This window comes from Leptodactylus fuscus, chromosome 1, assembly GCF_031893055.1.
Source record: "Leptodactylus fuscus isolate aLepFus1 chromosome 1, aLepFus1.hap2, whole genome shotgun sequence".
NCBI classification, from domain to species: Eukaryota; Metazoa; Chordata; class Amphibia; order Anura; family Leptodactylidae; genus Leptodactylus; species Leptodactylus fuscus.
Window position 1 is genome coordinate 227,664,816 of NC_134265.1, and position 27,332 is coordinate 227,692,147.

At 40.5% G+C, this 27,332-nt stretch overlaps 1 protein-coding gene across 1 annotated transcript in view; it reads right to left on the minus strand.

Moving 5' to 3' along the window:
- ANTXR2 (ANTXR cell adhesion molecule 2) overlaps positions 1-27,332 on the minus strand; it is a 155,668-nt gene that overhangs the window by 125,146 nt on the left and 3,190 nt on the right. Inside the window, exons 2-3 of the mRNA XM_075283884.1 lie at positions 19,225-19,296; positions 912-983 (exon numbers count right to left, since the gene is read on the minus strand). Coding sequence (XP_075139985.1) covers positions 912-983; positions 19,225-19,296 — 144 coding nt within the window. The remainder of the gene's footprint in view (positions 1-911; positions 984-19,224; positions 19,297-27,332) is intronic.

Here is a 27,332-nt window from a genome sequence, read left to right on the forward strand (position 1 = left end):
ATGAAATAATTTTTACATGCGCCTGAGACAGAACTGCATGTTGAGTATTGTGTCAATGACAATGACAAATATTTGTAATGTGCTTTTCTCACACAAAGGACTCAAATTGCAGGGAGAGTTGTGGAGCAGGGGAGTCAGTGGCAGCCATGCAGGCGTTCATCTCCAACACCCACAAGGAAGTCAATTTACCTAACAGTATATCTTTGGTATGTGGGAAGAAACTGGAGTATCTGGAGGAAACTCAAGAAAACACAGGGAGAACTTACAAACTGCATGCAGATGTTGTCCTTGGTCAGATTGAAACCCATTGATAACCACTGAATCACCATGCTGTCTAACAATCTGACATTTCTATATGACTATATTATTTTTTATCTATTAGTGTAGTACTGAACATTATGTTCTAGTAGTACCAAATATTACTACATAAGCAATAATGTTTAGATGAGTACAGTTATAGTAATAAAACTTTGAGCTTTCCAGGAACAAAATAAAAAAAAAAATGTTTTGTAATGTTAGTGAATGGTCCATGTATTTGTACTACAGTAATTGTATTTGTTGGCCTCTTCCTTGACTACTGGAAATACAACATTCGTCTGGACAACCAGAAAACAAAGGGCAATACTTTAACCTTCTATTCGGGATTGCCAACTGTTTGCAAATACCCATTCAATGGGAGCTGAGCGAAGCACAGTCACTGTACAGAGTCATCTGCTTCTGGTTCCATACACAGTGCAAAATACAGCAGATCGTGTCGGGAGTCAATCTCATATTGATGACCTATGCTAAACATATATAACGTCTTCAAAAACCTCTTAATAACATTTATGTGAAAAAGATTAAAACACGAGACAAACCAATAAATCATTGTAACTCTCACTAATCACATAAAAGAACAATCAGAAACGTACCTGTCCCCTGTCAGCGGCATAATTGTTGTGGCCTGAGTCGAGAATACAATGAAAGACAGCCTCATTCGTGGACTGAAAAAAATAAAGAAAATGTGAGTTGTTGATAGTTCTAAATTTGTTTTTTTCTCTTATTCCTATCCTTGAGTCTGAGCTTTTTGATATGAATGGCCATACTGAATGACAAAAAGTAAAATAAAACAACTTGTTACATGTAAATATAGCATAACATGGCTCATAACATGATAAAAGATCACTGCAGGCCATCCAATATCAGGATGTTTAGTCAGTAGTAAGACTTCTGTCACTTTTTTTTTAAAGTTGGGTTACAAAATTAAAAAAAATAAGCACATGGATGCAGAGATAATATGGCTATATACCCATGTGCCTATATATTACCGAGGCAAGAGACTGGCTTTAATAACTTGGGTATATGGCATGTCACTGCTGCATCCAAGTAAATAAGACCGAAGGAGAACTGAAGCAACAGGACTGGAATTGTAGTGGACTAAAGCAGTACATAATGATTCTTTCATAATTACATTTATTTTCCCAACGTGGCAAACACCTTTAATCATGATAATTGTATAATTTGTTTTTTGGGGGTTTTTTTGTTTGTTTGTTTTTTTTGTAGGTTCAAATCACACATTCACTTTATTGGATACTGTTGGCGCTGTAAAAGCAAAGCAAGCAAAAGGCAACAGTACGTTAAGCTCTAGACTAAAAGGCATGGGCCTGATACCTTGGGCTGTTTTTGGTCTATCTCTTCTGTACTTCCCTGATATCTTGTCAATCCTCCTGACACAGGTTACTCGAGGACACATCAATCTTTGTATTTGTATTTCGGTATAGTGTTGGCTCTATTCCAGTACTACCCGGATAGATGAGCAACCATCATTTTTTGTTTCTTTCAGACATACTATTTTATGGTGCACTGCATTTTTTTTCTATTTTACAGCTTCCTATATTTACAACCTAGAAACTGTATTTGGCAAACAATGTCTAAAATGGACAGCTATGATAATGCCTTACCTAGAGGTAAAATGTTCTTTAGTTATTACCAATTTATATTTACTGATAACCAGTTCACATTTGTTTGCATCACACGTTGTCTGTTTCATAAGTGTCTATCCTATTCACTATTATGGGTTGAGACTGTAATGACTTTGCATGACTACTGTGAAAGAGAAAGCATACAATGCAAACAGTAAGGCAGTGCTCAAGTACTGCTCACTATTCTAGAACTTATCAGGGTTCAGAAGATGAGAAAAATTTGTAGGAATATCCCTTTAATATTCGCTCATATGGATGACTGGAAGATCCCACTACACAGACAGTCTTTTGTTTGAATACTATCACCACAGAATCAGCTATAAGAAGTTGTTCACATCAGTTGATCTCTGTCTGTTCCTTATGGGGCATATGGACAAAGGTTCTTTTGTTTGACATTCACTTTAAAGAGGAACTTTCACCACCTCCATCAATTCTAGTTCTTAGCAATTGTTAATAGTCGCTTCTCCACTGATTCCAGCACAGTTGGAATTTTCTCTCTAGCACACACCGTTCATGAGCAACAAGAGTAGGTACTTTTGGTATCTGTGCTATTTCATCTCTGTAACGTCAGAAGGGCAGTGTCAGGCAGGGGGTTGTGATTCACAGCTCCAATCAGAGGCCGCCAGTGTCAGAACTCAGAATCACACCCTTTTCCTGCTCCTGCCTGATACCCCCCTCCAGACCATACTGAGCCCAACTGTGCCAGAATCAGTAGACAAGATGGTTCTGGTGAAGGTGAAGATGGTGAAAGGTCATCTTTTAAGTGGAGCTTTTAAAAATAGCTTTGAATTTTGATGATAAGATTCCACAAGGTTCCATAAGATGATTGGTCATCACTGAGGCTCATAAACCACTTGTGTGCAACATATATATCTCTATTACAAGTATTTTACATAGAAAAACCAAAATAAGGAAGTGGAAATAGGAAATGATGTACAAGAGAAAAAAAAAAAAAACACAAGCCTTATTTGTGATCAGGAATCCACACAAAACATCATACTACATCAATAGACATTCAGGAAATCACTGATACTTGAAATCTGGAAAACAAGTCCATTTATGCATAGAAACTAGGGTAAAGTTTTAAATGAATGCATAAGAACACTCATTCCTCATGCTGAAAACCCTTTTATAGTATTTCAAGCAAAAATATTAAAGCATTGTTCAGTTCTCCGACATCCCCAATGTTTAATGTGATCTGAGTTGTCTTGTCCATAATTTGTATTCAGATGCACAATATGAAAATGCATGAATAAGCACAATTCAATGTTTTAGACAGCAAGAGTGGCTGGAACACCAACTGCCGAGTATGCTAAGCTGTGTAGACCCAGTTTTCATCCTGATTTTAACAGTATTAGTCTAACTAGATAACATACAATGTTTCTGGAAGGCTGGTCACCCTTTAAAACTTGCATACAGCCTGGCATCTGGATAAACGAAGCATAGATTAAACAAGTCTGACTGCATTTGGCATGCTTCAAAAATACCCATGTAAGATAATTATCAGTTATACAATAGTGGCGAATATCAAGACTGATCGCTCTTGGCAGGCACTGCAATGAATTCTGAACTGCAGCGTGACCTATACTACTCTTACTATTTTATATCTAATTGGATACATAGATGCATAGAATGTTTGTGCTTGTGTACGTAGATACATATATAGATATATTTGTACAGATATAGCAGAGTTAACCTCAGATTCTGCAACTGCCAGCGGATATCTTATCACAGATAAGAAAAATGCTTATTCAAGGACTTTTCATTGGTTTTTCTAGTCTTCTGTGTTAAGATTTCATGCTGTAGCAGTTTAACCAATTGCAGTAACATTGTAAACGCTCTTACATACGCACATACATAGCGAGACAGCTATCTATTAGCCTATCTATTAAAGGGAGTCTATCAATGGCTAGATCGTTTTTTTAACTAAGCGTATCTTTACATAACCTTTAGAAAGGCTATTCTAGGCATACCTGTTTTCTCTTAATCCTTGCAGCCATTTTTTAATTAACCTGGTTTTCTGCATAAGCAAATTAATCTTCAGGTAGCAGCTGGGGAGTTATCCCTGTGCTCCGAGCACCCCTGCGTCATCAGCCACCTCCATTTCTCCCCACCCATTTCTTGAAAGATGATCCCTCCTCCTACACCTCTTCACTGCTTCCAGAGCAGCTAGTCACCTACTACTCATGTACGAAATTTTAATTGCGCTGTTTGTGACTAGCTGCTCTGGAAGCAGTGAAGAGGTGTAGATGGAGAGATCGTCTTTCAAGAAAGGGGCGGTGAAAAATGGAGGCGACTGATGACGCAGGGATGCTCGGGAAACTGTGCTCCCTGAAGATTAATTTGAATATAAAGAAAACCAGGTTAATTCAAAAACAGCTGCGAGTATCAAGAAAAGACAGGTATGCTTGGAATAGCCTTTTTTAAAGGCTATGTAAAGATATGCTTAGTTAAAAAAAACTATCTAGGAAGTGATAGACTCCCTTTAAAGATAGATATTTAAAGGGAATCTGTCAGCAGGAAAATTAGCATCAAACTAATGACAATACCTTGTAGGACTATCACTATAATTTTTAAGGATGACTTTCTTATTCTGCATTACAGCTCCATTTTCATGAAAAACAGCATTTTATTCATTTAGACATTTTATTTCCTGCAAAGGCTTTACACTGGGCTTTAGGTAACCAAAGATAAAGTGTGACAAAGTGGAAGATGTTACTCAATGGGGGGGCAGAGCTGTGGGGCAGTTAGGGGCCATTATCTAGAACAGGGTTGCTCACACTTTTTCAGCATGTGAGATACTTTATAAACTGACCAAGGGATAAGATCTACTACCCACTTCTTGTGGGTGGGGCATGTGGGCGGGACAGGGCCGGGTACAGGGGGGGCGGAGCGTGAACGCAGGAGACAGCTCTCCGGTGTCTGCTTGTTGACAGCGCAGGCTGAGAATCATCTCTGGACACTGGCAGGCCGGGGCCTTGCACTCGTTCGGAGTCAGGGATGCGACGGCCCTGCCTGCAAGTGTCCGGAGATGACTCTCAGCCTGCGCTGTGAACAAGCAGCACCCCGGCTCCCTTCATCCCTAAGAGCAGGGAGCGCGTCATCCCCCGAAACGGCTGCTGCCCGGCCTGCAAGTGTCCGGAGTGCTTGTTTACAGCGCAGGCTGAGAGTCATCTCCGGACACTTGCAGGCAGGGCCGCCGCAGCCCTGACTGCGAACGAGTGCAAGGCCCCGGCCTGCCAGTGTCCAGAGATGATTCTCAGCCTGGCTGCATCGACTCATACGTCCTTCGCGATCGACCGGTAGATCGTGATCGACATATTGGGCACCCCTGATCTAGAAGAAGAGTGAAGGCCCAACAGGAAAAGAAACACCCCTAAAGCTCTTTTCAGTTAATCTGCATAAGAATAAAATAGATTTTCACGAAAATGGAGCTGCAAAGCAGAATACGGAAGTCATTTTTAGGTAGTAGTAGGGCAAGTGCTGCAGGATACCAAACCTACATGGCCAACAATATTTCATCTTGGCTACAGGCAGGTATATAGGTACTAGGGCCTTCTTTCTATTGTACAGTTTTCTCTGATTACACACATATATCATCATGACATTCACACATTTCATTTGATTCTAACCACTTCTACTTGGTGCATTATCTTTTTTGTCAATGATTGTATATAGGCAGCTATACACAGTACTAAGAGCCTGGAGATGGGCTAGGAGGATCAGGAAACAGCAAACCGTTAACTATCAGTCCGTCTGTATTCTTTCTTAAGCTATTATACAAATGCTACAGAAAATTGTGTGTAATAGCCCATTGGACCTGTCATAATAATATTCTGCCCTTAAATAGGGTCAAAATATTCAGGTCACGGATCCTCCTTAATCTGATGTGTTTTAATAGTACAACTAAATGAATTCTTAATTTCTTATTTGCTTACAATAGGCTCTTCCAATTAAAATTAGATTACATTACATCTGCTTTTATTTTTTTCAATTTATCTGTTTAGCAATTAGGTGAATGAAGATGAAAAACAGACATTTAATGAACATATGATGGCTTTGCCCATAGAGGTATGATATGCTTCAATCATCATTAGTGAACCAGTTATTACCTAATCAGAAATAAAAGGAATACTCAGTAGTCCTTTGTAATTACCATAGTAGTACACATCAATTTTATAGAATTTTTTTCTTTTTACCGGAATTAATTTTTGCGAACATAAAAAGGCATTTATATCAGTAATGCAGCAGGTACATGAAAGTCAAAGCTAAACAGAATCCCCCTTCAAATGTTCTGTAGAAAAAGTCTAGCGCACAATATTCTTTTGTAGTATTTCTCTGGTCAAACAACATCCTTGGAAAAAAATTTGTCAAGCAAATGCCCAAGAACACACCATTGGCAACACCTCAAAATGTTTGCAGTAAGCTCAGGCAAAAGTTTCTTATTGTTCTTATGAAATATATATGAAACTAGAGGGAGGACCCGGCTTCGCATGGGTATATTACATTTTATGTTTGTGTAGTGGTCCCATAAGAATTGTCCAATTTTGCAATGGTGTATTTTGTATGTGGTTTGTGTGTATGTCCATAAGCGTCATATGATTATGTGTATCTCATTTTGGATATCAGTGAAAAACCTGTGATCAGTTGTTATGGATACCTGGAGTAAAACTGTATCTAATCCTTCCCCGTGTAGTACTGTGTTTAGATGCAAGTATCTAATCCTTGTTGGTGTGGTACTGTGTGCAGATGCACATATCTAATCCTCTGGCTTGTGGTACTGTGTGCAGATGTGCATATATAATCCTCCCCCGTGTGGCATTGTGTGAAGAGGCATGTATCTAATCCTCCGGTAAGTGAAACTGTGTGCAGACGTGCATATCTAATCTTACGGCATGTGGTACTATGTGCAGACGCGTGTATTTAATCCTCTGGCGTGTGGTACTGTGTACAGACAGGTGTATCTAATCCCTGGCGTGAGCTACTGTGTGCAGATGCACGTATCTAATCCTCCCCCGTGTGTTACTGTGTGCTGAGACGCGTATCTAATTCTCTGGCTTGTGGTACTGTGTGCAGAGGCATGTATCTAATCCTCCAAAGTGTGATACTGTGTGCACACACGTATCTAATCCTCCCCTGTGTGGTACTGTGTGAAGAGTCGCGTATCTAATCCTACTGCATGTGGTACTGTGTGCAGACGCGTGTATCTAATTCTATGGCGTGTACAACTGTGTGCAGACGCGTGTATCTAATCCTCTGGAGTGTGGAACTGTGTGTAGACGTGTGTATCTAATCCTACGGCATGTGGTACTGTGTGCAGACGCGTGTATCTAATCCTCCCCCATGTGGTACTGTGTGTAGACGCGCGTATCTAATCCTACGGCATGTGGTACTGTGTGCAGACGCGTGTATCTAATCCTATGGCGTGTACAACTGTGTGAAGACACGTGTATCTAATCCTCCCTGTGTGGTATTGTGTGAAGAGGTGCGTATCTAATCCTTTGGCGTGTGGAACTGTGTGTAGACGCGCGTATCTAATCCTACTGCATGTGGTACTGTGTGAAGACGCGTGTATCTAATCCTATGGCGTGTACAACTGTGTGAAGACACGTGTATCTAATCCTCCCTGTGTGGTATTGTGTGAAGAGGTGCGTATCTAATCCTACAGTGTGTGGAACTGTGTGTAGACGCATGTATCCAATCCCCCAGCATGTGGTACTGTGTGCAGACGCGCGTATATAATCCTATGGCATGTGGTACTGTGTGTAGACGCGCGTATCTAATCCTCCCCCACGTGGTACTGTGTGCTGAGACGCGTATCTAATTCTCTGGCTTGTGGTACTGTGTGCAGAGGCATGTATCTCATCCTCCAAAGTGTGGTACTGTGTGCACACACACGTATCTAATCTTTCCCTGTGTGGTATTGTGTGAAGAGGCGCGTATCTAATCCTTCGGCGTGTGGAACTGTGTGTAGACGCACGTATCTAATCCTACTGCATGTGGTACTGTGTGAAGACGCGTGTATCTAATCCTATGGCGTGTACAACTGTGTGCAGACACGCGTATCTAATCCTCTGGAGTGTGGAACTGTGTGAAGACGAGTGTATCTAATCCTATGGCGTGTACAAATGTGTGCAGACGCGCGTATCTAATCCTCTGGTGTGTGATACTGTGTGCTGATCTGTGTATCTAATCCTCTGATGCGTGTATCTCAGTTTGGATATCAGTGTTGTATTGTGCATGTGGAGTGACCGTGTGTATTGCAGTTGGAATATGAGTGAAAGTCTTGCAGGTTTGTATTGGCTAATGGGGGGGGCACTGTGTTTGAAATGCTGTATCTCAGCAACTGTACGTCCGAGCGAGTTGGAGTCTCGTCTTAAACCTTCCCGGATATCTGAAGTATCTCTGTACCAAATTTGGTGAAGATCGGTCCAGTCGTTTGGTTCGCATTAGAGCACAGACAGACAGACAGACAGACAGACAGAAATTCATTTTTATAATATAGGGAGATGTATATAAATTAAATAAGTAAAATAAGAATATAAGTGTTGTCATAGGTATATGACCGGGGGAACTTAGATTTCTTATTCACAATATTTTAATATACTGTGCACCAATTAGGTATATCATTAGTAACACAGATAGGTGAAATGAAAAGCAATCTGTATCTATGACACCAGTCAATAGGTGTGATGTATGAGGCTGCAAGCTACCAGTTGGGTCTTTGAGATGATGTACTGAAAAAATTTTAAATGGAAAGGTGTCAGGATTTGAACAACTCCGAACAGCTTAATTGTGATGGCTAGAGGACGATCAGAACAAATATCCAAATATGAGGTATTGTGTAGTATTCCCAATGTGCAGGGGTTATTACCTACTAAACATGGTTCATGGAAGGACTACAGTGAATGGCAACAGGGCCATAGATGTTAAAAGCTTACTGATGAAAATTGCAACCAACTGAGGCAATGTGGGCAATGTTTTGCTGGAAAATATTGGATTTAGACGTTTATGTGGATGCTACTTTGATACATATTATTCACTACTCATAACCTCAGACCATAGTAATGGCACTCCCTGAAGGCAGTGATCCCCTTTCAGCAGATTATGTATCCTGCAAAGATTGTTCAGTGACATGACATAGAACAAATGTTGACTTTGCCTCCACATTTCCCAAATTTCAATTGTAACTAAGCACTTGTATGATGTGCTAGAAAAACATGTAAAACCTATGAAAGTTCTGCCTTGCAATTTATTAAGACTTGTGAGTAATAATAGTTTAGAAGATTTTCCTCAATACTTTTATCACATTGTAAAACTAAGGGACATTGTAATTGAGCATATTCGGTCATACAGTCCTATGAAAAAGTTTGGGCACCCCTATTAATCTTAATCATTTTAGTTCTAAATATTTTGGTATTTGCAACAGCCATTTCAGTTTGATATATCTAATAACTGATGGACACAGTAATATTTCAGGATTGAAATGAGGTTTATTGTACTAACAGAAAATGTGCAATATGCATTAAACAAAAATTTGACCGGTGCAAAAGTATGGGCACCTCAACAGAAAAGTGACATTAATATTTAGTACATCCTCCTTTTGCAAAGATAACAGCCTCTAGTCGCTTCCTGTAGCTTTTAATCAGTTCCTGGATCCTGGATAAAGGTATTTTGGACAAACAATTCAAGTTCAGTTAAGTTAGATGGTCGCCGAGCATGGACAGCCCGCTTCAAATCATCCCACAGATGTTCAATGATATTCAGGTCTGGGGACTGGGATGGCCATTCCAGAACATTGTAATTGTTCCTCTGCATGAATGCCTGAGGATTTGGAGCGGTGTTTTGGATCATTGTCTTGCTGAAATATCCATCCCCGGCGTAACTTCAACTTCGTCACTGATTCTTGAACATTATTCTCAAGAATCTGCTGATACTGAGTGGAATCCATGCGACCCTCAACTTTAACAAGATTCCCGATGCCGGCATTGGCCACACAGCCCCAAAGCATGATGGAACCTCCACCAAATTTTACAGTGGGTAGCATGTGTTTTTCTTGGAATGCTGTTTCTTTTTGGACGCCATGCATAACGCCTTTTTTTTATAACCAAACAACTCAATTTTTGTTTCCAAAATGAAGCTGCCTTGTCCAAATGCGCTTTTTCATACCTCAGGCAACTCTATTTGTGGCGTACGTGCAGAAACGGCTTCTTTCTCATCACTCTCCCATACAGCTTCTATTTGTGCAAAGTGCGCTGTATAGTTGACCGATGCACAGTGACACCATCTGCAGCAAGATGATGCTGCAGCTCTTTGGAGGTGGTCTGTGGATTGTCCTTGACTGTTCTCACCATTCTTCTTCTCTGCCTTTCTGATATTTTTCTTGGCCTGCCACTTCTGGGCTTAACAAGAACTGTCCCTGTGGTCTTCCATTTCCTTACTATGTTCCTCACAGTGGAAACTGACAGGTTAAATCTCTGAGACGTTTTGTATCCTTCCCCTGAACAACTATGTTGAACAATCTTTGTTTTCAGATCATTTGAGAGCGGACTGTCCATGTTCGGCGACCATCTAACTTAACTGAACTTGAATTGTTTGTCCAAAATACCTTTATCCAGGATCCAGGAACTGATTAAAAGCTACAGGAAGCGACTAGAGGCTGTTATCTTTGCAAAAGGAGGATCTACTAAATATTAATGTCACTTTTCTGTTGAGGTGCCAATATTTTTGCACCGGTCAAATTTTGGTTTAATGCATATTGCGCATTTTCTGTTAGTACAATAAACCTCATTTCAATCCTGAAATATTACTGTGTCCATCAGTTATTAGATATATCAAACTGAAATGGCTGTTGCAAACACCAAAATATTTAGAACTAAAAATGATTAAGATTAATAGGGGTGCCCAAACTTTTTCATAGGACTGTATATGGATATTTAGAAGATATTGTTTGTCTACGATATCTTAATGGTTGACAAGTTCACTGTTCTTATTTTGGGTTCATCTTGAAATAAGCCCAAAGTATTCTGACCTTAAAGTGAACCCATCCTAAGAAGCTAGGATTTAGGGTCTCAAACCTTTGTATCATCCAATTGGTAACTGCCAGTAACTTTAGCAATTAAAGTTTGAAGACTCCCCCCAACAGCATCTGCTGAAATGAATCCAGTGAGAAACTGCACATGGACATTGTGCGTAGTGATCCTAAAGTCAGAACATCTTACTTCACTGCGCATGCAACTGAGTCCCTACCCAGACTTCTCATTAGAACATCAGACATCTTCAAACTTTGATTCCTAAAGATACTGGTGGCCCACATTGGTATGATGCAGAGGTTTGGTATCCTAAAGCCCAGCTTCTTACGTTATGCTGGCAGTTTAGTGGTTCCAAACAATTTTATGGTTACAAGCAATGACATTAGGATATACCCATCGGTTACTACATATGAATTATAGATATAAACTAACAGAAAGCAGATGGTGCCAAGATTTCCCTTTGTACAAGGGACAACTATTATTTCAACACCACTGTGGCTATTTCAACACCACCAGGATGAAGCATGTTACATTTCCTGCACGGCAAAACGCAAATGAAACATTGAAATGTTTTGTCTAAACCACTAGAAATGAGATGTCAAATTGATCCATGTTGAAGCATTGTTCATATAGCAGAATCAGCACTTCCTGTTTTTAGAGGACACAAGGATGTTAGGATCTGTCTATAAATAAATGTTTTATGCTATCGACCTGCATGTCCTCTTATTTCGACACTGCCTTCGGTATATGCTGCTAAAGAAGAGATCTGGGGAGAAGTTTTGCACCCAGTTTTTAAAAGTACCTTACTCTTTACCTCTTTCCAAGTGGCCTTCACTACTACTATTTAAATCATATTAGCTTAAAGGGAGTCTGTCAGGTCTGAAATGACTCCTATAACAATAATAGTACCACGTAGGGCCTTTTAGATGATCATAGTTTATGGATATGCAAATCAGTCTGTAAGTGCCCTCGGGAATGGGGTCTGATGTACTTCTAGATCTCCAAGAGCCCTTTGTAAATCAGTCATTGCTGTCCAATGTCGCCCCTTTAACAGTGAATTACATTTTTTATTGTCTACCAGTTAAGTTTGAGATGCAACGGCAAATAACCTTAAAAACAGGAGCTAGCTGATAAAAGAAGAACAGAAGAACAAGCTATTTAAAATCAGTACAGCACTGTGAGCCAGAGACAGACCCCCCAGACGCCTTCATCAGCGCTAACCGCTAGGACAAATGGACTTTGCAGAATTTGCCTACCAGTAACTGAATAGGTAATAAATGCTCAACTAACTGACACCAAACCAGAACCTACAATTAACTTACAAGATTGATCAGAAACAGGAGAATAATGGTCCAGGTAAGGGGTCAAAACCTGGAGAAGTGGTCAGAGGCAGAATCAAGAGACAAAACCAATATCCAATAGAAAGCTAAGGGTCAAGTCCGGACAGGTAAGTCAATGACAGAATCAGCCAGCAAACAAATAGTCAGAGAACAAGCCAAGGGGTCAGAATGAAGCAATCCAATGCACACATGATCAGGTTTAGCCAAACTAGAAACTAAATAAGCAATCAGCTTGGGTCCTGAGGGAGTGGTCTTATACATGCCTCCTCAGCAACTAATTGGACAAGACCAGGGAACTTGGACTTGACACGGTAACCTTAAAAGTATAGCAGCTGAATTGAGAACCCTGACACTACCCTTGTCATAGCTGTCTGTGGGCAAATTAGGAAAATGAAACCCATTGCACATTAGCTTGATTTGCATATTCATAAAAAGATGATTAGCTCTGCATTGCTTCATCAGATTGTAGTCACAAAGGTATGTTTCTGCTCCTAGTAAAGGCCCCTACAAGGAACTATTATTGGTTTGAGAAGCATTTTTGACATGACACAGAAGAATAGTTTTTAATACAAAGCCATTCTGTTTTCCAGGAGTAACTGGCTATGGACATCCTTAAACACAACTAACTCCTTACACCTTATTAAGATAAAAATTTGTGTTCTTGAGTGCCCAGCCCTGGTAAAGCTGATAATGACCCTGAACTGTGTCATATTATAGTGCTTACGGTAGGCAATACCTACATAAGGATCAACAAGGACCTATCCAATGGTGTAGTTTTGCAGGAGTTCCACATTGAAGTGCAATGATAGTGTTGGCTTAGAAAAAAAAAATCAACCCAAAACTGTCCATAACAGCGTATCCACCATACAGAACTGATCCTAAAACTGTTCCAGCAAAATTGTGTAGTTTTTGCTCTACAATAGCTTTATACTAATGTGCTGCATATGTCAACATGTCGCGTGTTTCTACAAAGTAATGTTACAAAGCATGGAAATACAAGTATTCCTTATTGCAATGAAAATACATTTTTCCCTTTGTTCTATTAAAAAGTAAGTTGCTTTTAAATGTGACCTCGGAAACTCCAGCTTCATTTTATCAAATTCAGCTGTCCTAACTGACCATCCCTTGTCCTTAGGCTGCTCTTACGTCCATGAGTGGAATAGGCAAACTCTGTGCATTCATTTCTACAGCAATACAATTACATAGTTCTGCAGGAATGCTGTTTACTGATCACTGGACACAAATAGGGTCATGTAAGGGATTCTGAAGGGAGAGAGAAATTAGAACATAAGCATTAGCTGACTCAGAACTAGACTAAAGGCCCGGTACGAAAAACACTTTTATTTGTCCTTAGTTGAAAGTAAAGCAGAAAAGCTGAATAAATAATTTGGCATATTTTGTGATATGCACATCATGCAACAACTGAAGACACAACACAACCACAAGGATAATTGTCTTCCTGATGCAAACTATAACACAGCAACGACAGCTACAATACAAAAACTTACAGCTATGGGCAAGATAAACAGTAAGGCTGAACTCCCACGTTGCAGAAACGCAGCTTTTTTGTTGATTTTGCTGCATTTTTTTTAACAAAAGCCTGCAAGGCTACTAAAGAAATGGGAAATATATAGGACATACTTACAGGGTCCAACTGGCCCACAGGAGAACTGGTGAATCCCCGGTGGGTCCATTCCATTAGTGGAGGTCTGGTAACGGGTGGTGTAATGACTGGACTAGTACCGGGCCTTCTGGAGATGCCGGAGCCCTGCAGCACAGGTGATAGCGATTGGGCAAAGCCTGGTTCCCCGAACGCTATGTATATTGTGAATGGAAGGGGGTCCAGCATTGTGTACATGCCAGAGTCCCTTTCCAATAGTAGCCAGCCCAGGGAAGGTGATTAAATAAAACAAATACTTTTACTGACCTCTCCTGGCACACCGACTGCTCCCAGAATCCTATTCGGGGCCCTCTCAGGCAGTGACTGAGGTCACGTGCCCGAGACGCCACGTGGGGTCATCAGAGTGCCCCACGTGATGGCTGAGGCCCACTCACAGGCCCCAGCAGTGAAGACTGGCGTGCTTGAGCTCAGTCATTGGCTGGAAATGTGAGGAGGATGCTGAAGAAAGCCAGATGCAGCAAAGATACCCAGGAGAGGTGAGGTAAGGTTAGTATAAGTGTTTGTTATTTTCAACCACCTCCCCTGCCCCCTCCCCCTTCAATTATTATACCCTGTGGTCTGAAGCGGCCCCAATATATAACAGAACTAAAATTAATTTGAAGCTTACAAATATTTACAAATTTTGTGGCTTTCGTCTGAAGTGGCTTAAGAGGGAATCTTGGGTTCCACTTTGGAGCAAAACATACTGTGTGGGGTCACTGTGGAGCATATTATAACGTGTGGGGCTACTGTGCAGCATATTATACTGTGTGAGGGCCTCTGTGGAAAGAATTGTACTGTGCGGGGGCAACCATGGAGCAAATTATAATGTTTGGGGGCTACAGTGAAGCTCACTACACTGTGTGGGGCCCTTCATTATTTACATCACACCCCATCTATTTTATATCAGCCATGCACTATTATTACAGGCTGTAATAACATTGCACGGTCACTATAAAACAGATCTGTGCAATGTTAATAGTGAAAGGGTGAGGGCGCTCACAAAAGCATCATGGCCTCTTCAAAATGTTGATCAGCAGGGGCCCTATGTTTTAGACCCCACTGATCTCTTAGATATTTTAGACTGTTAGGACCCCAAAGATCAGATGTCTACTAGAACACACACTCACTCAACGGTGGCTTGTAACTTCTAGGCCTCGGGCCTTGGGCAGAGCCAACTTCGCATGCCCACAGGCCATGAGAAATGGCCGCTTGCACAGTATTGTAAGCGGCCATTTTCTCGTGGCCTGTTGGCTCTGCCCAAGGCCCGAGACTTGGAAGATACAAGCCACCGCCGGAAGAAGAGGCTGAAGATGACGCTGCTGAAGAAGATGGAGGCAGCGCTGGAGAGAGTTCTCTCGCAGAATTGGGGACGCCCCCAGGGCTGTCTGAGCGTTGGGGCCCACCCCTAGTGCTGCGAGAGAGCTCATTTGCATACCGACAAGTACCGGGATTGTAGGCAAACGGCGGTGCAGAGAAGACAACGAAAGGTAGGAGAAGAATAGCCTTTCTTAAGGCTATTTCGACATGGTACATACAAAAAAATGTGTCTGAATGATAGGATCCCTTTAAATCAGGGGAAAAGCACAACATAAGGCTCAAAGGGGTCTAAAGCTAAGGCCCCACATCACAGAAAAGATGGTTTTTTTATTGCAGATTTTGCTATGGTTTTTTAAGCCAAAGCCAGGAATGGTTTGGGCATAAGAGCTTCTGTTATATTTCCCATTCCTTTTGGATTTTTTCCCAGCCCTGGGTTTGGCTCAAAAGAACACAGCAAAATCTGCAACAAAAAAGGAGCTTTTCTGCAACAGGGGGCCTTCAAACTACCGATGTTAGTGTCCATTGAAAGCATCTATCAGAAAACATTAACAATGGACACAAACAGATCCATCAAAAATCTGTTAAAAATCCCATTGACTTCAATGAGATTTGATCTGTGATCCGTTAGTGTTCGTTTTCACCAAATCCGTCACAGGTCTGTTATTTTGGCGGACGTAATAACACAGGGTGAAGACTTATTACGGATAAGTAACTTTTATTTTTTTAACACTATTGTTTATGGCTAATGGACGTATGATGGATGGTAACGTACGTTATGCTGTCTGTTTTTATCTGCCCATGCTCAGAATGGAGAACAAAAAAAAAAAAAATACGATTTAAAAACGGACATTTACAAACACTATCTGATGAATGGATTAGTTAAAAAAAACACATTAGCATCAATCTGTTAATCAGTCTGTGTCTGTTAATGTCCATTATGCTAGGCGTCCATTTTTTTTTCCAAAAGACCCCATTGTAGCAGATATTCAATGGTAGTGTAAACAGCCCCTTAGTCTATAGATGGCCTTAGATTCAAAATTTCTTTTAGAACGCTCGTTTAGCTAACAGCTATTCCGTCTGACTCCCTATAGATACTTAGCTCAGCTGAAGGTGCCAATGCTCTAAAGCGGGAGATGGGTAATGTCTTATTCACATTCACATACAGTCCTGTACTGATTATCCGTTGAACAAAAGGACCCAGTTTCACGTTGTGTGATGCAGTGCAAAGCTTCTTTCGCATAAGCCTTACTTCTGCCCAGCATGAACACAGATCACATCAATATCACAAGTCGATTATCACTTTTAGGTCAAAGCCCCACGTAGTGGGCCAAAGCTAAAAAGAGCTGAAGGTAGAACTGCAGCGGAAACGCAAAAGTTTTCCTCTGCGGAATTTCTGCTTCAGTTATACCTATAGGGAAACTATCAGTGTAACGTAACATTTTTGAAAATTGCAGAACTTCCACTGTGCATATTTTTCTGCAATATGTGGATGGGATTCACTCGACTGTTTACACCATGTGGGGCACACGCCTTAAAGGGTTTTTTGCATTGCCTGAAGCAAAGTTATGGGAACAAATGATCATTAAGACAATTGCTTGTTCCCAGTTTGCATATTGTTAGGAGCACTTCCCTGTTCACATGGACAATGACCTGTAAAAAATATGCAACCTGTTGGTTGATAGCTGCTGTATTTATATTAGGCAAAGTAGAACACTATTTCACCTCTTATGCCCATGTACAAAGGCCTTAAGGCTGGCTAATAGCGAGCCATGGCCAAAAAGTGGAGCGGAAAAAAACGCAGATGAAACGTATCACGGTTTTGCTCACAGTGCTTGTCACAGAAAGTTTACTCTGCAGAATTTCTACTTGTAATATACTTTAGGGAAACCGCTGGCGTTTCTGTAGGTAGAAATGACATGCTGCATTGATGTTTTTCTGCAATGTGTGGATGAGATGCTCTAGAATCCCATCCACTTTGCAGTGACTTTAAAAAGCTGAGGCAAAAACCAGCCTAAGAGTGGGGACCCGGCCTAAAGGAGTTTTCATGAAAAGTTGAAATATCTGCAGAGTCTTGATGGGAAGTGTGTTCTATGACTGTATAAGGCTAAGGCCCCAAGGGCCAGAAACTCCACGCTAAAGCGCAGCGGGATCACCCGTGGGTGAAACGCATTGCGGTTCTTCCCGCAGCGCTTTGAACAGAAAATTCATGGAGGTTTCCTCTGCGGACTTTCTGTTACCATTAGATCTATGGGAAAGCTGCTGGCGTTTCCGTAGATATTATTATTATTATTATTATTGTTGTTGTTTATTTATATAGCACCATTAATTCCATGGTGCTTTACATTTGGGGGTTACATACAATACACAAAATATACAAGTAAATATAATACTAGCAGTGACCAACTGGCACAGTGGGATAGAGGGCCCTGCCCGCGAGGGCTTACAATCTATGAGATATAATTAACATGCTGTGATTTACAAAATACGAACACGCTGCAGATTTTAACCCAAAGTGGGCATGGAATTCGCATGAATCCTTTCCACATTGCTGTTACTGTACAATTCCCCAATTTTTCCTGTGGCGTTTTCGCGGCGGGTGAATCACAGCGTTCTGGCCCGTGGGGCCCCGGCTTAAAGCCGCGGTTTTTTTAACCGGATTTTGACGCAGAATCTGCCTAAGAATCCGGCTCAAAAAACCACCTCCCATTGAATTCAATGGGTTCCTTTGTCCGTGAGCAGTTTGTTCCCGTTCGCAGAAAAAAGAAGCGACATGCCCTTTCCTGACGGGGCCTGGATTCTGAGACAGCCTCCGTGTCAAAATCCAGTCCAAAAATCCTTGTCTGAATCTGGCTTAAGTCTTCATAGATCATCTTTTATCAGTTTTTCTGCTGCTAATAATGACTTTATGGCTACCACATTTCTTACATTGGTCGAGTACAATAAGGAGCAGTCTTCCCCCCTCGCCAATTCCCTAGCTGCTTGCTGCCTGTGAATAATATCCTAGCTGTAATCACACAGCCAGACAGAAGTAGACAGAAGTACATAAAAGACTTTGCTTACATTATATGATGTGGGATTTGTACAATGTCCAGTCATGTGCACAGAGAAATCAGTTTGCAGACATGTGTGGGGTCTGTGAGGAGAATCAGTCCCTTCCATCTGCATTCACTGTGTGAAGAGAGAAAGGAACCATCCCCTCTACTCACTGTGAACCCCTCTTGCATCTATAGAGACAAAACTTCCCTAGTAAAATGGAGTAAACTGCATATTAGCTAGAAAGGAAAGACCTAGGTAACTTTCCCATTGGACAGTCTCTGGACTCTATTTTCCCAACTAATGGTAGGAAAGTGAAATTAAAATAGGATGGAATCTGAGGTGGATGGCAGGGTCTGCCTGGGACCATGTTACACTGCAAAGAGGTCAGTATGATACTGCATAACGAATGTGTAACATGCTACATTAACCAGGGTGAAATACTGCTTATGCTACAGTATATACTATAGAGATTATGTTGAGATTCCATTTAATATGCATTTGAGATAATATGTCAGTGCCTGTGTTTTAAACCAGTTGAGACAGTACATTGAGTTCCCCACCCCCCACACACACACTCAATATTTCTATATTTATTTTAATGTCTTGCTGTTTGTCTTTTGTGTTTTTACTTCATGACATTGTAATTTATGGCAATAAAAAAAATTATTGATTTTCTTGTGCGATATTGGTAATATATGCCTTCCATGGATTGATGGTGTTTGTCACTAGATGAAGAGAATGGGTCATGGAGGCACGGGTGGCAAATGAATGTTATTCATGGGCCGTCTGTGCCATAGTACCACAGTCGTTTGCATGTAGCCTAAAAAGCATAGCTAAAATTATATAATGTTCCGAAATATCAAACTTGACTTTACCTTACAAATCTTTCTGTGAGTGTCTCCACAAAGTTGTAGATTTCATGCCAATTGTGTGCCACGCTCCCAGACCTTGAAAAGAATGAATAGAAGCGAGGTTACTTATATGACAGGTTACTTATAGGACAGGTTACTTATAGGACAGGTTACTTATATGACAGGATACTTATAGGACAGGCTGTTTGGAATTATGAATAGCAGCAGTCCCTGTGTAACCTAAATGACTGACCATTACTGTAAATGTAACTTTAGACACAAACACTTTGTACACTGAGGAATGATCGCAGGTCCTAGATTATGGACTCATATTTGATCCCACAGATGGACATAATAAAATCTGATGCATTCTGGTATATGAACATGTGAATGATGCAACTGAATAAGACTTGCCAACTTGACACTGAACAAAACATCAGTCAATGTTTCCATCCAACAAAATAAACAGCTGTAAAACGCAGAAAAAATGTGTCTCTTTCACATCATATTACTTATTATTCAATATAATATAGATGTATGACTTCTAGAAAATTTGTTTTATGCGGAAAATATAATGGCGCTAGTCACATAATCCTTATCTTTAAGTTCACATCCATGTCACCATTTTGGGCCTACTCCACTGATTTCATCATATTTACAGGGGAAAAAAAGCGCAGAATGTATTCCATGGTACAATTTCATATACCGTGACAAAGCCCAACAGACTCCACTATAAGTTCATGTGCCGCTGGTGTCCATAGAATAAAGGTTTTGTCCCTTTTCAGTTCTCTGCATTCCCGATGGCCCTAACGGTGGGAATTGGCACATCATGGTAAGCTTACCAATGTATACTGCTTTCTTGTACATTAACCTCCTGATATGCCCCTTATCTTGTACATGAGGATTGAAATGCATAGAGATTTAACATGGCAAATGTGGACAGCTATCCAGATACATATGGTCTATTGATTAAACTGGAGATATTAGTCCACCATTAGGGCTCGTTCACACGGGGGCCGGTGGGGCGGACTTTGGCACCGAGCGTGACGAGGGGAGCCACATCACTCTTGGGTCAAAACCCGCCTGCCATGACCGTCGCAGTTGCGGATTCCCCTCCGGAGTCGGCTCAAATGAACGGGCCGACACCGGAGGTTGCTCAGCTCAGCGAGCTGCGGCTTCTGCCTGAAAAAAGGGCAGCTCTTCTTTTTTCCGCTATCGGCAACATGCCGATAGTGGAAAAAAGAATGCTAGTGGTCTCCATAGACCAAGATTGTATGGAGGCGAATTTTGAGGTGAAATCCGCTGTCAAAATCCGCCTCCATTCCCCCGTGTGAACTAGCCCTTTGTGTGCACTAGCCCTAAGGGCTAGTTCACACGGATTTTGAGGTGAATTTTGCGTCAAAATTCACCTGCAAAAATGTCTCCCGTTGACTTCAATGGGAGCCGCTCACTTTTTTCCCACTAGCTAGTAGCGGAAAAAAGAAGCGAGATGACATATCTTGCTGCGGATTCCGCGGCTGGCTCAGCCATGATGCTTCATCGGTATCCTGTCGCAGCTAGCCGTGCAGAATGTTCACAAGGTGGAAAAGGTTTCCGCGACCTTTTCCTCCATGTGAACATACACTTATATGTACAATTAGTACGTATGCCCATCTGTGAGCTATATATCAAGTTTTCTAAATATTCCATATTTACATTGTGTGGTTTTTAAAGACCAAATATATTGTAGGTCCGTTGCATATAAGCGGTAGAAGATAAGTATTTTTAATGTGTTAATAAAAATTCTATTTCATGTTTACTTTAGATTTCACACGCAGGAGTGATTTCCTAGACACCACAGACACACTTCCCTTCCTTATGCCACCTCATAGCATGTACACCGAAAAATGAAGACATGCCCTTTCTCACATTTTCAAACTGTCCAGATAAATGTGAAAAGTGTCAGGCAGTAAATACGGAGCATGTCACTCAGTTGTGCTCTTTGCAATAGAATGATGCCAGATTTTTCTCATTGTGTACTGCAAATGTTACTGCACTGGAATTTTCCTAAGCCTGACTAGAGCTCAACACTTTCCCAATGAACATGACATCTCCCGAACAACAAGCAATGTGGAATTCATCCAGAAATTGCTGGAACACGAATACAGAGTTTGGGTTCTCGTCGATCGAAGTGCAATATGTTCTGTACTATCTCTGACAGCAATTAATGAGATTCCGGACTGTTTTAATTCCAGTTCTAAAAGAATGTTAGTTCCTTGTGTTGTGCATAAGAAATAACTAAAATCTTGATTTGTGTGGGCTGGAGAGGTGAGAGTTTCCTCAAATGTGGTGCTCCACACATGCAGCAAGCTTCCGGGGTTAAAGCAATGCTTCAGCACTCAATGAAGTCGTGTGTTGTGAGCAGAGTCTGAGGCTAACGTTACTATAGAACAGATCAGGATAATGTGGAGTCTGATGAGTGCTGGCCAGAGACACATACTTACTCACATCTGTATACTGCTGTTACTATTAAAACCAGTTTAGCAGAACCGAGTGCATGTGCATCCAGCACAACGGTAACTGCTGGCAGATAATGAAAAGTGACTCACTGCTGAAATATACAGTGTATTAGGTGAAAGGTTAAAAGGCACACCAACTCTAAGATACAAGGAAAAACGGCTAGCGCAATATATTAAAGCTCACCGTAATTAACAGTAATTAAAAATAAATATGCATGACCTAGAAGAGAGAGTTGTCAGAATAAAAATAAAAATCTATATTATTATTTCACCGAAACAGAGTATTAAAAAAGGTTCAAAATTAATAATTAAAAGGGCATTGTTATTAAAGAGATTTACAACATATTTATAGTCTATTACATATATTCATGGTAAAAGGCCATATCCATTGGGAAAAAGTTAGTTCCAAAGAAAGTCCTGGCATTGAGTCATCTCAACAATCAAGCAAGTGTACACTCATGTCTACGCTGTTTGTGCAGCAGGAATGGGCACAGTCGCCAACTTGTTTGCTTGAGTGTGGGCCTGGCAGCGGCTAATAGGTGAAAAAGGGAGGCTGAAACCGAGCAGCGGCCGCCTCAGTGGAGACCGGGGCCTGCACACGGCGATCTGACGAAGGGGTGTGTATTGCATGCTAGCAATCATACCCCAAAAGGCATTCTGTACATCAATAAAGCCTGTTAAAACACATTCCAAAGATGTGTCACACCAAGTTCTTCGAAAGGAGGGCATTACCCTGGGCTTAGGAGCTATATGCTCCAACTCGGTCTCTTGTATCACGCGATCAGTCTTCACGACGACCGGTTGTCCCAGAAAAATTGCAACCCTGGCCTAAAGGCACTCCACATATTTGAAGCCCATTCTCCCATCTCGGAAAAGCGAATACTTTCCCCAAGTCTTTGGAGGAGATTCTGGGGTGAAATTGTGGATTTGATAAACAAGCAGTTGGAGCGCTACTCTCCCTGTTTTTCCTCTACTATGTCATGTAAGTGTTGGTACCCCTGAAATTTTCCCAGAAAATAAAGTACTGGTATTTCTCCAAGAAAATTATTGCAATTTTTTGTTATGCACATGTTTAATTCTTTGTGTGTATTGGAACAACACAAAAAAAACAGAAAAAAAGCCAAAAATTATATAATTTCATGCAATACTCCAAAATAACTGGCACCGTCAACTTAATATTTGGTTGCGCACTCTTTGGAGAAAATAACTGAAATCAATCGCTTCCTATCAAGTCTCTTACACCTCTTAACTGGAATTTTGGACCATTCTTTTTTTTTTTCTTTTTTTCTTTTTTTTTACAAGCTACTCCAGGTCTCTCATATTTGAAGGGTGATTTCTCCCAACAGCAATTTTCTTTCCACAGGTGTTCAATGGGATTTAGGTGCGGGACTCATTGCTGTCCACGTCAGAACACTAGAGCTTGGTTTCTGTCCATTTCTAATTACTTTTTGAACTATATTTCAGGAAATTTTACTGCTGGCAGGTTGTAAACTTCTTGATTATGTTGTGCACCATGGACAAAGGAACGTCATGATCTCTGGAGATAGACTTGTAACCTTCAGATTGTTGATATTTTTCCACTATTTTGGTTCTAGAGTTATCAAACAGTTCTCTTCTTGTTTTCCATGCTTAGTCTGGCACACAATGTAAAGACTGAGTCTACTTCTCTCCTTTTTATCTGGTTTCATGTGTGATTTTTATATTGCCTACACCTGTTACTTGCCACAGGTGTTTTAATGAGCATCACATGCTTGGAAATTATTTACCCACAATTTTAAAAAGGTACCATCAATTTTTTTCAACCCATTTTTGGAGTAAAATTTGTGTGAAATTGAAATTTAGTGAGTTTTGTGTGAAATTATATCCAATTTGCCTTTTTTTATCTGTCTTTTTCTGTTGTCCAATAAAGACATAGGAAATAAGCATATGTTTAATAAAAAATGTCTAATTACAATAATTTTCTGGGGGAAAAAAAAACTTCATTTTCTGGAAAAATTTCAGTGGAGCCAACACTTATGGCCATGACTGTTAATGCTATAAACCTCAATCTGTCAGTGAGCCAGATTTTCAGGAAGGCACAAAGTATCTAAACTTTTACAAACTTTTGATCTTCTGCCAGCATTTGTGATATTAATACATTTTGTTTCTTTATTAACAGACTGGTCCTTTACATGACACCCTGTGCTGAAATTTACTTTCTGTCCCTTATTCTTTACCCTGTCTCTATTGCCAGCAAAAATCATCTCACTTAGGAGTACGATATGGATGGTCAGGCTCTTGTATATAACGCAGAAACACAGAGCAGTGGATCTAGTGCCATATGAAAGTTAAGTTTTTCAGCGTTCATATGCTACCAATAGCACCTTTCTAACTACATGATTTTCAGACATATGGCCAGCTAAAAACATAAAAAAAACATTTTTTCTTGTGTGGTCTAATTCATTCTCTGTGGAGACTCGTAGATTACGGGATATTTCCTTGGGGCAAATTTTGTTGTGTGCAGCTAAAAACATAGTCAGAATATAGAAATTGTATATATGTATAGAACCAGTGGCATAACTACCGTGATAGCAGTGGTAGCAGCTGCCACAGGGCCCGGGATATTAGGGGCCCGGTGACAGCCGCTATCGCTGCGCTTTTTTTTTTTTTTAATAGGCCGTTTAATAGGCCATTACGGCCCTATTTACTTACCGATCCTGGCTGGGCCCGGATCGGTAAGTGACACCGTGGGTCTTCCAAACACTATCATTATACTTTGGGGTCTTTGCAGACCCCCGAGTATAATGATTGGAGGCCAGGGAGAGGTAAGAAACATAAAAAAAACACTGTTACTAACCTCTCCACGATCCGGGCAGGTCTCAGGCCTAGTTGTATGACGTCACATGAACCCAGCCTGCGTCCCGGGTCATGTGATGTACGACGTCATTTAAGAAGGACGACAGTGGAGGCCGACAGCATAGGAGCCGGGGGACAGGTAAACAACAGTAGTCTTTTTTTATGTTTTTATTCCCCTGGGTCTCCTATTATTATACTCTGGGGTGTGAAAAGACCCCAGAGTATAATAATTGTTTATGGGTGTCCACAGTGGAGCATACTACTGTGTGCAGGGGCGACTACGGGACATAAAAGAGCGTGTAGGAATGCGGAGGAGGGGGTCGGTCAAAGTCTTCGGTGTCGGTTGGGGGGGGGCCATGTCAAAAATTCGCCACGGGTCCCCGCCATTCCTAGTTACGCCACTGTATAGAACCTCTTCTTCATGAAACCAGAACCATTGTTCTACTCTTTATAGTGCCCAATATGCAACTGTTTAAAGTAATCCCCCTCTAGCCTTACATGCATCATAAGAACCCTATCCATACTCACAGTGAGAATTAGTGAGCAGATTTTTGCTGGCAATAGAGAAAAGGGTAAATATAAATAGGAACATTTCAGGACAAGATTTCACAATTATACAAAATATATTAATGTCACAAATGCTTCCAAAAAAGCAAAAGTTATTTGAATTTTTTTAGTTATAATTTGAAGTTTGGATGGATTATAGTTCAAAAAGTGAGAGTTGATGTCTGAATTCGGTATTCACGTAAATAATGATAGAAGAATAGAGTGGTCCCTCAAGTTACAATGCTCTCATATTACAATATTTTAACATAACATTGTATTCACATACAACATACAATGCCGTAAATTGGAAACCACCACGTTTTTGGTTTTTTTTAATGGATTTGTCTAGATCAATATGATAGAATAATCGGATGAACTTGATGGACCAGTGTATTTAATTATAGTATATTACTATCAGTATATGCATTTAATGATAAAGCACCTGTATAACTGGGGTGCTGACACTGATTGGCTATCTAGTAGCTCCTCTCTGAAGTAGAGTACTATACTATGTGTTATGTACTGCTATCCACCTCTGCCATGATAAGCTTATTCTTTGGACACCAGGTAAAGGCAACTCAGTTTCTCTGGTACACTATGTGCAATATATAGGACCCTGAAAAACCTCCTATTATCAACACAGGAAGTTATTTACAGGTTCCAGCAGATACAGTATTTATTAGGACTCTATTTGGCCGTTCTTATTCCCTCTCCCTTTATTTCAGATAACAATGTGAAGTTATTGTGAACAAATGAATGATAAATTTAGCTTGTTTATTATGCTCCACATTCCTTTTCATGTGCGCCTATCAGCAGCAAATTGGTTAGACACCTAATCACAGTACATTGTATATGTGATTCTACAGTTTCCAAATATACCTCTGTTATTCAGCTTTGTATCCCCACTTTCATGTAAATCGATATGTTATTCATATGTAAATGAATACCACCCCCCCCCCAATAATTTCAGCTCTCCATATTGTATACTGTTTCCATTATAGGCCCCCTTACAAAATACTGTCCCTCTTACAAGCCCCCATGAAGTAAGGGCCCTTTTACAGGCCTACATGGTGTAGAGACCCCCCATTACAGTCAGTGCTCCCATTATAGGCCCCATATAATAAGAGCCCCTATTATAGGAATCCATCTAGTAAAGACCCCTATTACCGGCTTGCATACAGTAAGTGCCCTTATTACAGTTTTCCATACAGTACGTACCCCCACTATAGATCCCCACTCAATATAGTGTTCTCAGCATGAGATATAATATACAGTGCCCCATGGATGCCTAAGTAGAGGTAGCAGTGGACAGGTGTGGCAATAGATAAGTTAAAATTGGACTTCACCTGTTGAAGTAATCCAGTGAGTAAATCCCTATATGAAAATAAATGTAGCAGAGGAGATGGCCGGGCCCCTACTACAACCGAAACAGCTGCTATGGTGGTATTTATGCCGCTGACTGTATGTGCACTGATTCATGAAAAGGGGAGATGCTGCTGCCAGACTCCTTTATAATATACTGTATACAGTGTCAACAAAAGGCAAACTACCAGTATTTTCATAAAACAATGCAAATTTTATTAAAGAGATATAAAAATAAATAAATAAATAAATAATGCGCGTTATTCAGCTGGGGATGGATGAATAGGTAAACACTTATATTCATTATTTCTCCTGTTTACTTTGAAATTCATGGCACCATATTGTATAATACTAGTGCATTATTGTATGCTTTTTTTACGCTATATACACTATTTGAGCTCTTTTATGGGACATTTATTTCTCCATGTTGGAGGGGTGTATACATACATAGACAATTGTTTAAGACAAGAATGCTGTCAGTTGTAATTATAGATATAAGAAGTTTTGGAGAGTTTCAACAGTGTTATTATTGTATATCATCTTCAATCATCCCCTTTGCTGTTTAGTCATATTGTTCTTCCCCTATTTTCTATTTCTGTGTTACTTAGTGGATTTTTATATCTCTTTTATAAAATATGCATTGTTTTATGAGAATACTGGTAGTTTGCCTTTTGTTGGCATTGTATGTATTATAATGTGAAAACTGCTGTTTTGCCCTATAGTTTTTGTGTTGGTTTTGCCAGACTCCTTTGTCACTTGCTTATCTTCCAAAGATCAAAAGGATCTTCAACTGATATTGATAAACTGAACTGATTATTGTCTCTATTAAATCTGCCAATGATGGATAGTATGATGGACCCCATACATTTTAGACAGTTATTAGCTGGTCCT